The 13,339-nt window shown below is 38.0% G+C and overlaps 1 protein-coding gene and 1 long non-coding RNA gene across 3 annotated transcripts in view; one reads left to right on the plus strand and one right to left on the minus strand.

The window, feature by feature from the left end:
• The window catches only part of LOC141743970 (uncharacterized), a 39,606-nt gene that overhangs the window by 20,550 nt on the left and 5,717 nt on the right, over positions 1–13,339 (plus strand). The window lies entirely within an intron of this gene.
• Positions 1–13,339, minus strand: part of INTU (inturned planar cell polarity protein) — a 48,014-nt gene that overhangs the window by 7,220 nt on the left and 27,455 nt on the right. Inside the window, exons 5-12 of one of the 2 annotated variants that reach the window (XM_074589082.1) lie at positions 13,134–13,252; positions 10,524–10,613; positions 9,918–9,995; positions 6,348–6,537; positions 3,897–3,950; positions 2,452–2,514; positions 1,173–1,394; positions 203–625 (exon numbers count right to left, since the gene is read on the minus strand). In XM_074589082.1, coding sequence (XP_074445183.1) covers positions 203–625; positions 1,173–1,394; positions 2,452–2,514; positions 3,897–3,950; positions 6,348–6,537; positions 9,918–9,995; positions 10,524–10,613; positions 13,134–13,252 — 1,239 coding nt within the window. The remainder of the gene's footprint in view (positions 1–202; positions 626–1,172; positions 1,395–2,451; positions 2,515–3,896; positions 3,951–6,347; positions 6,538–9,917; positions 9,996–10,523; positions 10,614–13,133; positions 13,253–13,339) is intronic. The other variant, XM_074589083.1, reaches the window with a different exon arrangement.

A 13,339-nucleotide genomic window follows, 5' to 3' on the forward strand; every position in this document is an offset into this window, starting at 1 on the left:
GCAATGATAAATAAATGTGATGGCTCTGGGGCTGACCCAAAGCTTCCCAAGGCAACAGAAGTATTTGCAGGGGATCTTAGATTTATTCTTTTATAGTATGCTTTTTTAAAAAGGAAGTTACTTGAGTGAGTTTTTCAGAGAACTGCCATCTCCCCCAAGCCCACCAGAACCTTATAAATTCCCTCTGTCTTTGTTCTCAGACCTGATCCACTGCAGATTGTGGATTACTGCTTTCATCTTCTGCAGGACCTTCATTTCCACGGTCAGGTCCTCCACTGTTTCTCGTAGGGCTCGGCTTACGTGTCATTATAGAAGAGTCACCAAACAGGGTCCTTTTGCTCGCTGGAGTGGTTACTGATTTGGAAGTATTTTGTAGCTTACTTAGGATGGGTGAGGTGGTCAAGCTCTCTGGTTTGTCACGTGTTGCAGGAAGGAACCAGTCAGCACAAGATAAAGGTGGAATGGAAGGAGAATCTAGCCGTTCCTCTATGCTGGCGTCTATTCCTTCCAGTTGAAGTATAGTGGCTTTGACCTGATCTACGTATATACAGTCTGGTCCTGGATTCCCAATAGCTTTGGATGCACAGCCTCCTGCCTCGAGCAGGACGCACAGCATGAAGTGTCTCTGTTAACATGGAGGTAGCAACATTAGCCTTTGGTTTAATATACAGTACATGCTGTATTATATTTATATCTCATCTGTTACTTAAGCCAAATACAGCACTATATTTAACACTTCTTCCTCATTTCCAGACTTATTTTTTTATAATCAAATCATGTCCATGGAGATCTGTTATCATGTTATTTGAGTTAAAAAAGCTATCATTTATATACTCAGTTGTTTGCTTTAAAAAAGTCCACATTTAAAAAACCACCACATTTCTGAAAAGACTTGTCTGAAAATACAAAATCATGAAAGCAAAAACATTTTCAACCGAAGTGAAAGGGTATAAAAATAATGAAAATTCATACTTAAAACTTGCAAGTTTTACACATGCATAAAAAATGCTACTCTCTGAGAAATTCTATCCCATGAAACAGCTATAATAGAAATATTTTGTAATATTACTAAATAAAAACACATAAAAAGTGTTGATCTTGTTCAACAATAGACAACACACAACAGCAAAACAGAGCATCAGAGAACAGGCACACTGCAAATATTAACTTACCAAGCCAACTATCAGTAAGAAGTACCTTGCTTCAGGTTCCCTGTATCCTGTGAAGCTTGAAACTTCCCATGGCTGGATATGATGATGTGGAAATACTTCCCTCCATATCACTAACTGACCAATCTTCTGTTCTGCTGCCAAGGGTAACAGACAATAGTGCCGACAATATAAACCTATATCAATAAGATCTTCCTTTGGCAAGTGATTACCAATCAAGTAACCCTTAATTAAACACAGAAAAGGAAGTATATTCAGTAAGAAATACACCACCACCGCTTATCACTTAAGAGTACTTTTCAGCTAGAGTTATCCATGCTCCACATGCACTGAGGTTGTCAGTTTCTCGCCAAAGACACTCTTTTTGGTATACAGTTGTACAACAGATAACACCGAGCTTTTGCACCGCATCTGAAGAATACAAGTACTGAAATATAAACAAAGAAAACATCAGTATATATGTAAGTTATCAAAGGGGAGCTGGAAAATGTATGGCTTTAACGGCTTGCTAAACAGCTACAGAGTTAAGGTGCTTTAATTCTCATTTAATTCTCTCTCCGGTGAAAGCTCAGTATTTGTGGAATTAATAAAATTTCCAAAGAAGATACATAGTACAACAGTATTTCTAGCACTAAGGGCATTACAGTTAAAGCGCTGTCATGGTAGATACCATGCAGTTCCATTTGTGCTAACAGTTTAGTCTCATAATACTACCAGCGTAAAGAACAATTGCATGATAAAATATTTAAAATATAAGTTTCCTTAAAGCAAAGACTGTTATCTTCCTCTCTATACTGTTGAATACACTGTCTACGTTTAATAAAAAGAAATAAATTTACAAATGAGGCCAGAGTGAAAAAAGCTGTCAATCCAATGACTAAAGTCTTGGATTTAAAGACAGATTAAAGATAGATCACCTGTTATCTTTATTAAAAAATGGCAATGAACAAAAAAAAATCCTATTACAATATCATACAGCATCACTTGAATTGACTCTTACTATTGTCTCCAATCCTTGCTTTATACACTGCAAAATTCCTTTAAGACAGTTTCAAACAAGTATTTTGTTCTTCCTGGTCGTATAGTACATATCACAGCCCGACGTCAATTTTTTTTTTGTTATGGTGTTTGAGTTTTAGGTCTGTTATTAGAAATTCACACTTAAAGGAATCATACATTTTTTTCATATTTGTGAGGTTCTGAAAAGAGTTACTCCATGACTGAGTGAGATTTCCAGATGAATTTTCCTAATCTTTTGGCCTTAATCACTCACTAATACTACCTTGTAGAAGAGACAAGAGCCCATAATCATATATAATCTTCTCATGTCGTAATAATCTTCAGACTGTGGAAAAAAAAAGCATGGTATAATTTTTAATTCAGAATTTTTATTTTAGTTACCAAATGCAAGTCAACTAATTCCAGTCAATTGTAATCAATATCTTATTTAATATTTTCTTTTTTGACCACTTCTTATCATCAGTACGGCAGTTAACACTGAACTGTTAAGTGAAATACCAAGTTTTTATTGATTTTCCTGTCACTACAATTTTCTCTAGCAATTTTCAGTTAAAAATAACCGGTTTCCTATTTAGTTCTTACCTGTCCATAAACTGTTTTTGTTAGGATATGCTAATTCTCAAAGTTCTTAACAACGAGTAGCAGAGGCATAACTATTGACACCAGAGGCCATCCTAGAGTAAAAGTTCCAAGTCAAAGCATTTTTTCCCAGTATTTGACATTTTACCAAAAATGTACCAGTTCATTGATCTTTTAATCTAGATGCTCAGGGCCCTCAAATTAGTAACACTATCTTTAGGTGGACAGAGTGTGTATTAGTTTAAATGGGTGTTATAAAGTTCTGTGCAATAAGCTACAACTTATAAATATTGTTTTCTCTAAATAATCATCAGGTTGTTTAGTACAGTGATTCTTTTTTTTTTTCTTTTGCCAAGATAGACTATGTGTCTGCCTACCTTGTATTTTAGGTTTTAAGAATTGTTAAGTATCTTTTGTAATTAAGAATATGTGTGTCCCAAAATATGCTAAATATGTGATCAAACAAGTTACCTTTATGCTCAATTATAATATACCTATGAGGAAAATAATTTTAAAGTAACTGTTCTGGGACATGAGTTTAAGAAAGTTCAGATCACAAAGATTAGAAAATAAAAATGGAATTTCAATATGTTTACACCTCACCGCCCTATACAGCGCAGTAAAGAGCACACACAGCAAGTGATACTTAAGTAAATTACTGTCTCCTCCTTTAACAATATTAAAACTAAGCATAACATGTAGCTGCATTCTGTAAACTGTAAAATTAAGTTCTTAGTGCCCCATAGAAGTTTTCAGGCTTATTCACAATTGCTTAGGAAGGAGACAGTTATCTATATGAAACATGACATGTAACAACAATCAGCCATGTTAAAATTATAGTCTCCTTGTAGACATCCCATGGACTTAAATTATAGTAAATCATTCAGTGACTAGTGCTATGGGTTTATAATACGGTTATAATGTTAACCATGGAGAGAAATTCAAAATAAACAGAATGGTACAATTGAGCTATCTTAAAACAAGAACAGTACAGTATAACTTTGCTTTGACTTCCACTTGATTAAAAAAAGTGGGTGAGTTTGGAATTGGTGCTTTTTTAAACGACTTAATATGACAGCAAGGTAAAGAGATAGTGTGCGATGCAAACAACAGAAATAAAACGTTTACCAGCTCTGCAAAGTCAGCTGCTTCCAGATCGCTCAGCGCTGTGTCAATTTCCATCTGAAATATTTAAACGGTACATTTTAACAGAGATTTCCAACACATTAACTTAGAATAACAGCATAATTCGCTCTATTTTGCTAGTCTCAGAAGATTAGGATTCACAGGTACAAAGAGAATGAATAAAAATTGGCACATACTTTTCAGTAGTAATATCAAATATCAAGAACAGCTCAATTCATCAGATTAAAGAAAAATCCTTCTTAATTGCTGTGTATTTCCCCCTTCTTTGAAACTGTAAAATTTCTCTGCATGTGTGCCTGCTGAACCCACTGTTTGGTATAAAGGAGATGTCACTCTTGCTCTCAGCGTGCTTTAAAACAGGAGGTCTAGAGGCTACCCCTTGAAGGCTAGAGACAGCTCTGAAATCTGGCAAGCTATTGTATCCAACTGAGTTATTAGAAAAATCTTTTTCACAATGGATTTAGTTTTTGTCTCTATGGAAATTGCCAAAACTTTCTCACACATTATCTTTGTTCTACTGAAACCGCTTTTAAGCTTGCTTATTTCTCCAACTACAAGAGCTGTTGGTTAATGTAAGTTTTACTAAAAATACTTTCCTTTAAAGAAAATGGTACTGAAGTTCATGACATAAATGTGCTACTTAATGAAAAGAACCTAAAAACCATCATTACAAATTTCTTGGGCTGTATTAAGAGGCTGCCTCTAATTGAAATACAGCCAGTTTTTCAAACAGAGAAATGTCAGCAAGGCTGTTGGCAGTCGACAACTAACCAGTCTCTCAGCTTTTCCCCAGTTAAAATTTAAATGGCTTTCTGCCCAACAAAGAACTGACATTTTTAGTTTTATATTCCCTACAGCATATAAAGATCTTCACCAAAGCTTAACTGGAAATTTCATCTTCTGCAACAAAATTTTTTTTCTGGAAAATGTGGATGATCCCACACAATTTTGGAAAACGATGTCTATATCATAAATATAAACTAAGTTACTTTCTAAATCCCTTTAAAGCCTACAATTTTACAAGAAACAACCAACCTGAACGCTAAACTAGAGAACAAAGCGTAACAGAGTCTCTCCACAGAAACTGGAGAGAAAAGAAAAAAGCATGGAGGGAAAAAAAAAAAAAAGATCACCAACTAGTCCAAGGGGAAAAAAAAAAGTGTCATTTCCTGGATAGGAAAAAAAAAAGTTTGACAACAGTTAGTGCACTAAGTTGCATTTCAAATATATATTAGGTTGCTGACTGACCACATTTTACAACTACATGTTGCATAAACGTTTTATTCCCTTCAGTTATGGAGCATGTTGCCTGCCAACTGCTGTACAACGCAGCTCAGACTTGCTTATCTGTGCAGAGCCAAGCTGGGCTGGAACTGTGTTACAGAATCTGCCACCCTGTAAGGCAAAGGTTTGCTAGTTGCAACCCCTGTTGCAGACTTCGTTTTGCATAATTCAAGCTGAATTCAGTTTTCTTTTTGTGTAATTCAAAAGAATATGTAATTCCAAATAATACCATAAATTTCTGAATAAATGCAGTATGTGTTGGTCTTGCAACTCTACTGCAGAAACCTCCTTGGGATTGTTCTCTCTTGTACAAAAATTGTTAAAATTGTTTTAAATTGGAGAAATAATACCTTTTTTTTATTTTGGTCTAATAACATCAGTTCTACAGTGTATATGAAAATCCACTTCAGAGAAGACTTCGCAGGGACAATGCATCGCACATATATAAAATCTATTATTTTAATTTTTAAAAAAAACAACTTTACCAATAATTATCCTAATGATCCCAATTTTAACTCTGTAAAGTCATTAAAATGAGATTGAAGACTGAAAGCTATAATGCTATTTGCTTTTGTCTTATTATGGCTAAAAGCACAACACAGTTTCTAACTGGGAGGTAATCAGACACAGTGAAACGGTGCAGAAAAGCTGTACCTGTACGGTGTCAAACAAATGATGTATGGGCATTTATTTTGATTCTGCAACAGCCATTTATAACTCTCCTAAATTACAAGTTACGCGTGGGCTTCTGGAGTAATATTTTCTATCTGGAAAAATACTTGAATAGTTAAAATCAAACATCAAGCTACATAGCAGGGGCTGCTTTCCCTACTGCATATGCTAGTTGTTAGAGGTGTGTGTGTGCATGTGTATATATATATATATTTTAAATAAAGTTTAATTCCTTTGTCATCAACTTCTCTTCCTAGATAACTCTGAAGTCATCAAAATACATTCATAATAGCAATGTTTCCTGTGGGAATAACTGTGTAGTTCCAAACTTAAATAAAGGATCCTGTAGGAAAATGAGCAGTCTGGGATGGGCAAAGCACTTGACATAAATCACACAGTAACAGCAGAAGATACTGGCATCCATTTTCTGGCTTCTCATACCCAAGTTTTCCTAGAGCGATCTGAAAATGAAATTACCTTGATTTCCTGAGGCAGCGTCAGCCAGCGCAAGCCCGGGAGATTGTCTAAGAATAAGGCACTGCAGGTGTCGTAGTGCTGAGTGCTGGGGCTGGTGTTTGACTTGAGTCTTGCAGGCTGAAGCGCGCGCTGGAAGAACAGGTTGAAGAAATGATCCAGGCGAGAAACATTTTCCACCTGGCAAAAAGCACTGAACAAACACAAACTTCAAGTTAGAATAACACTGAGAAACTTGTAGCTTGTTTATATAACCCTCTGCACTGTAGAAGTCTCTTCACAGCATGATACTACTTTTGGATTTTTTTTTTAACATTAATTTTACACATGAAAAAAACCCACTAGGCTAATATCTACGCAGTACCTACAAACAAAGAAAAAACTGCCTTGCTGAAAGCAGTATAGTATCATAGTAGGTGTCTTAGAGCAACTTAAGATGAGACAATGAGCAGCTTCATCCTTTTGGAAATTAAGATTATTATTTTTCTTTATTTTAGTAATTTATTTTACTATTTTTGGTGTGTTAAAGATCATCTTATTTTCTTCAGACAATTCAAAAAAGCATTCTACTATTCCAAATGGTCTCCAATACTTCTATCAAATTGAGTACTTTACACCTCACATTCAAAGCTAAGCTTTTTCTGAGATGCATTTAAACAGCTGCAGGTATTAGAAGTTGCTCCTTGTCATGAAGTGACATAAAAAACGTCCTAAGAAAAAGAGGAAGCCTGACACTGTGCGAGATTGTTCTTTCTAGAAACTTCTATGCTGTTCAACACAGAAAAATGAATAGAAATATTTGGCTTTTCTCTATGACATACACACTTTAACCCTGAATTGAACGCAAGCATATGCAGAGCCTACCTTGGCATTTTCATTTGGGTTACAGTCAGATTGAAAATTTTCTGGGTCATTTCTAAATGCAGAGAAAGACAGTCACTCTGCCCAATAAAGTTGAAAAGTCTGGAGCGTTTACTTTGTTAAAAATGTAACACTGATTCATATGTATGTTTTACAAACAGTGCTTTAACGCAAAGGATAACATTTGCAGAGTGCTGTTGACATCCACAGTGACTTAGATTACGTGAATGTGTTGTCTTGGGTTTAGTGATCATGAAATGGTCAAGTTTTCAATTCGTAGCGATATAAGGAGGGGGGTTAGCAAAACCTCCACCTTGGACTTGCAGAAGGCGGACTTTGGCTTGTTCAGGACACTGGTTGAGAGAGTCCCTTGGGAGACAGTCCTGAAGGGCAAAGGGGTCCAGGAAGGCTGGACGCTCTTCAAGAAGTTAATCTTAAAGGCCCAGGAGCAGGCTGTCCCCAAGTGTCGCAAGTCTAAAGGGTGAGGAATATGGCCAGTCTGGATGAATAAGAAACTTCTGATGGAACTTAGGAATAAAAGGAGGGTTTACCACCTTTGGAAGAAGGGACAGGCAACTCAGGAGGAGTACAGAGATCTCATTAGGTTATACAGAGCGAAAATTAGGGAGGCAAAAGCCCAGCTGGAGCTCAACTTGGGCACTAACATTAAGGACAACAAAAAAAGCTTTTATAAATACAACAACAAAAAGAGAGCCAGGGAGAATCTCCATCCCTTACTGGATGCGGGGGGGGAAGTTGCAACTAAAGACAAGGAGAAGGCTGAGATACTTAATGCCTTCTTTGCCTCCATCTTCAATAGTCAGACCAGCTATCCCCAGGGTGCTCAGCCTCCTGAGCTGGAAGATATGGATGGAGAGCAGAGCAACCCACCCATAATCCAGGAGGAAGCAGTCAGTGATCTGCTTCTGCACCTAGAGGTACATAAATCTATGGGGCTGGACAGGATTCACCCAAGAGTACTCAGGGAGCTGGCAGGAGAGCTCACCAAGCCTCTCTCCATCATTTATCAACAGTCTTGGTCAACAGGGCAGGTACCAGATGACCGGAGGGTGGCTAATGTGACGCCCATCTACAAGAAGGGTCAGAAGGAGGATCCGGGAAACTACAGGCCTGTCAGCCTGACCTCGGTACCAGGAAAGATCATGGAGAGGATCGTCTTGAGCAAGCTCTCACAGCAAGTGCAGGGCGGCCAAGGGATCAGGGCCAGCCAGCATGGGTTTAGGAAGGGGAGGTCCTGCTTAACCAACCTGATCTCTTTCTATGACCATGTGACCTGCCTTCTGGATGTGGGGAAGGCTGTGGACGTTGTCTGTCTGGACTTTGGTAAGGCCTTTGACACCGTCCCCCACAGCATTCTCCTGGAGAAGCTGGTGAATCATGGCACAGACAAGTGTACTCTTTGCTGGGTTAAAAACTGGCTGGATGGCCGTGCCCAGAGAGTTGTGATTAATGGGGTGAAACCCTCTTGGCAGGCGGTCACCAGTGGTGTCCCTCAGGGCTCAGTTTTGGGGCCGGATTTGTTTAATATCTTTATCACTGATCTGGATGAGGGGATTGAGTGCACCCTCAGTAAGTTTGCAGATGACACCAAACTAGGTGGGAGTGTTGATCTGCTTGAGGGTAGGAAGGCTCTACAGAGGGACCTGGACAGGCTGGATCGATGGGCCAAGGCCAACTGTATGAGGTTTAAGAAGGCCAAGTGCCGGGTCCTGCATTTCGGTCACAACAACCCCAAGCAACGCTACAGGCTTGGGGAAGAGTGGCTGGAAAGCTGCCCAGCAGAAAAGGACCTGGGGGTGCTGGCGGACGGCCAGCTTAACATGAGCCAGCAGTGTGCCCAGGTGGCCAAGAAGGCCAACAGCATTCTGGCCTGTATCAGGAATAGTGTGGCCAGCAGGAGCAGGGAAGTGATCGCGCCTCTGTACTCGGCACTGGTGAGGCCTCACCTCGAGTACTGTGTTCAGTTCTGGGCCCCGCTGTACAAGAGGGACATTGAGGTGCTGGAGCGTGTCCAGAGGAGAGCTACCAGGCTGGTGAGGGGTCTGGAGCCCAGGTCATACGAGGAGAGGCTGAGGGAGCTGGGCATGTTTAGCTTGGAGAAGAGGAGGCTGAGGGGAGACCTCATTGCCCTCTACAACTGCCTGAAAGGAGGTTGCAGAGAGGTGGGTGTTGGCCTCTTCTCCCAAGTGAATAATGACAGGACCAGAGGAAACGGTCTGAAGTTGCGGCAGGGGAGGTTTACATTAGGTATTAGGAAGAATTACTTTACTGAAAGAGTGGTCAGGCACTGGAACAGCTTGCCCAGGGAGGTGGGTTGAGTCACCATCCCTAGAGGTGTTTAAGAAAGGTCTAGATGGGGCACTTCAGGGCATGCTCTAGTGGCAGAGGTTGTAGGTTGTTTGGTTGGACTCGATCTCAAAGGTCCTTTCCAACCATGAAGATTCTATAATTCTAATGATTTAACCTAATCAAGGACAAAACTTTCTGAAGTAACAAAGACTGTTTAAAAAGAGTTTTGCTAGTGAAACAAAAAGGCAAGAAGAACAGATTCCTGTTTTATTGTGCAAGTATAAAAGACATGCAAAGAATTTCCATGTAACGATTAAAAATTAATGCTACTAGTTGTCATTTTCAGTGAGCATCAATGAAAATATTAGTGACTGAGAAGAAAACACGTTTGAAAGAACTGACCTGTCTAAAGAACCGTACATAAATTTCAAGGTCCTGACAACATCTTCGATCATGTTCCTCAGCTGAGAAAGTGGCACACTAAAAAATAAAATTCAAATGCACACCTATAGCATCTTTACTCGCTGTATTGCAAACAAAAAAATTCTTCATCGGACTGTATGAGGTAGTTCCTTTGAGTGACTTGCCCGCGAAGACAGACAGTAGTAACGGCCGGGGAGGGAGTGTGTGAGGGGGGAGAGGAAGTCCTGCTACAACACATAAATATGTAATATTACTGCTGTTATTCAGTAGCCTCTAATCAGGACTTGACTTTACCAAACACTGAAAATTACTGTTTTACAGCCTACAAGTATTTCTGAGATTTAACGAGATCTTATTCCCTTTAGAGGAAATGAAAAAGAAGCTGTAACAACTGATATATACAAGATGTGAACAAAGTCAATCAAAAAAGTGGAATCACACGTATAGAAACTAGTGATAGTAAAGAGAATACATTGTAAGTCCTCCCTTTCTTGCTTTTTTTGATAGGATAGTACCATTTGAGGACACATAACAGGAATCAAAATAAAATTAGAAGGAAAACAAAACATTTTATTTGAAACTCACTTTTCTTCAGGAAGGCCAATTACAAGCAACTTGTCAGATTCCTTCCAGTAAACGACTTGAACCAGTTTTCCACATAAAAAAAGGGAGGAACTAGAAAAATGAAGCACTTCTGTTAATACTATGATGTTATAAAAGACCACCATTATAAGCCAGAATGATTTATATGCAATTTATATGCAAAGTCTTATGCTCATATAGAGTCACATGCATGCAGCTGGGCTAGATAATTATATTTCTGTTCCAAACAGATCACACCAGTAGTAACAACGCTTTCAAGTATACAAATATAAAGGATCAACAACCGCTACTGAAGCGCCACAGTCATCTTCTGAATGATTCACATGCTCTTTAAAGGTCTTCCTGGCATGTATCTGCCTAGCTTTTAATGCAGTCAACTTAGAAAATGAATGCTGTTTCAGATCACAGTGAGGTAACCGGAGGTACTAATGAAGGTTCTGAACACAGTAGTCACTCACAAAATCACTGAAAAAGACCCCACACATGTTTCGAAAACAAGCCCAAGAGGTATTTGAATGTATTACCTTGGTGATAAACATAAACTTGAACTCTCATGCTATCTCCTTGTATAGGAGATTGCTCTATGAAGCTCAGCAATCCCAGAAAGACACAGAGAAATCTCATTTGAACCATAAAATGGATTAGAACATGAAACAGAATTAGACCCAATGTTCTAATTAGCAGTAAAACATACATTACGCACCAGATGATCAGATTAAATGTACTGGCTGCTTCTAAAACCAAGATCTGTAAGTATCTTGAACACTAAATTTATAGCATAACCCCACCTTTCTTAAAATCACATTACAAATTTTAAGTAACAATATAACACTGCTGCAAAATCAAAAAAGGGTAATTTAAGTTTTAGCTTGAAAGATTCGGGAATTTAATTTTAAGGATATGTCTCCATGATCAACTTGCTTCACAGATTCACTTACACTGTAATTTTCATCCTTCATGTAACCAAAAGTGCTTTCCAAACAAAACAAGTTATATATTTATAAAGCAGTCAACTACGAAGAAATAAACATCCCCATCCTGAAACATACGCAATACATGTGCAGACACAGTAATCACAATTTACTCTTCTGACAGAAAAAGCTTCATAGGAGAGCTGGGAATTATCTATTCTTTTTTTTAAGAGATGAGACAGTCCACAGAGACCAGCAGAAATGCTTTTCTGTTTTTAGAACTCAAAAATGGGAAATTGAGACCCTTAACAGGAAAGGTGAATCCACATTATCATGGATTTCTGTGTTGTTTTTCTGATGATACCATAGGTATAGGTCATCAAACAACAGATTGATTTGTCTTCTGAATTCGTTTGAAAATCTGGACATGTCTGAAAATGCTTCTAGATGGGAGAATTTTCATGAAGAATGCATAAGCATTCAAGAGGAGTTAACACACCTCAGTGCTAATTAAAGTGCCACTGCATTAGAATACTGGTACACGCAAAAGATCAAAAACCTGTGTTGGATACCTGCTGCTAAAGGAGTCAATCCACATTCCTATTCTTCATGACATCAGTATCCTGAGTTTTAGTAACTTAATAACTAGAAAGTTGTAAGCATGCTTAAAGCACAGTGTTAGAACTTCTTACTCAAAATAGCAGGATACCAACAAGTCTGAGAAAAAATTAAGAGAAACAAATGCAAACAAAAGTCAATTAACCAGTATTAATTTTCTGTTAAGCAAAAATATTCAAAAGGACATCAAGAACTCCTTTTAAGGAAAAATTTATCAGTGGTAAATCCAACTTAAATATATTAAGCAAGCTTTTTGCCTTTTGAGGAATTCCTTATTATTGCCAATGCTGTTCACTACTGCTTGCACTCTCTATTCTCAGGCCTGAAATCCCACTTATATTTGGCTTTTTTATATCAATCCAGGTCTTGTATCTGACACACCAGGCATTGATGCGCAGAAGAGCATCTTGCCCAAGACCCCCAAAGAGATGTAAACTGTCAATGGGAATAAATGTGAAACTGAAAAGTGGCACCTGCTATCTCACTTCTAATTATTCCATCAGAAAATTCATCTATCCTTAAATATTCAATAAGCTCTTGACATATCTCCACCACCCCTATGCCACTCCAAAAACTCAGAAGTCATTTTTATTAGACTTCTTACTAGAGTCCTGGTCTGTGGATACAAAAATCTTTCAGCTGTTGCAAGTTGAACATGAAATAAAATTAATTTAAGAGTAGCAGTAACTCATGAATTTAACTGAATTACTTTTTTTTTTAAATTTTTAAAAATTTGAATGAAGCTGTTGTAGAATTTCCAGTCTGCCACAGTACAGTGCCACAGAATCCCAGTTTAGATAAGGATGCTTTAAGAGATCTAAGGGATCTAAAAACAATTTTACTGAAACAAACATCCTAGTCATTGCCATCCATGACAAAGAAATTCCCCCAAACCAACGTACATCCAAGGCTGAGCCTTTCAACTTCAAGCACACTGTTCTAATTAAACATTACAGTAACAAGTAGAGTCACTCTTGTTTTGTCCAGACTTTATGTGTGTTTCTCTGTACACATATGTATAAAATAATAAAAGTATTATACATTACACGTCAAATATTTTTACCTGATAATCTGGGTACCAGTAACACTTTCCAGTATGTCAGACAGCGTGAGAAATATTCCTCTCACACTTTTCAGTTTTTGGGATGCTTCTGATATGGGATACTGATAAAGAATTTCTTGCTGTGAAGAAAGTTAGCTGTTAGTTAAGCAAAGCAAAACCAAAATCACAAAAAGAAGCCCACCCACAGAAAACAAGATAACAAATTC

The sequence above is a fragment of the Larus michahellis genome, chromosome 5, assembly GCF_964199755.1.
Source record: "Larus michahellis chromosome 5, bLarMic1.1, whole genome shotgun sequence".
NCBI classification, from domain to species: domain Eukaryota; kingdom Metazoa; phylum Chordata; class Aves; order Charadriiformes; family Laridae; genus Larus; species Larus michahellis.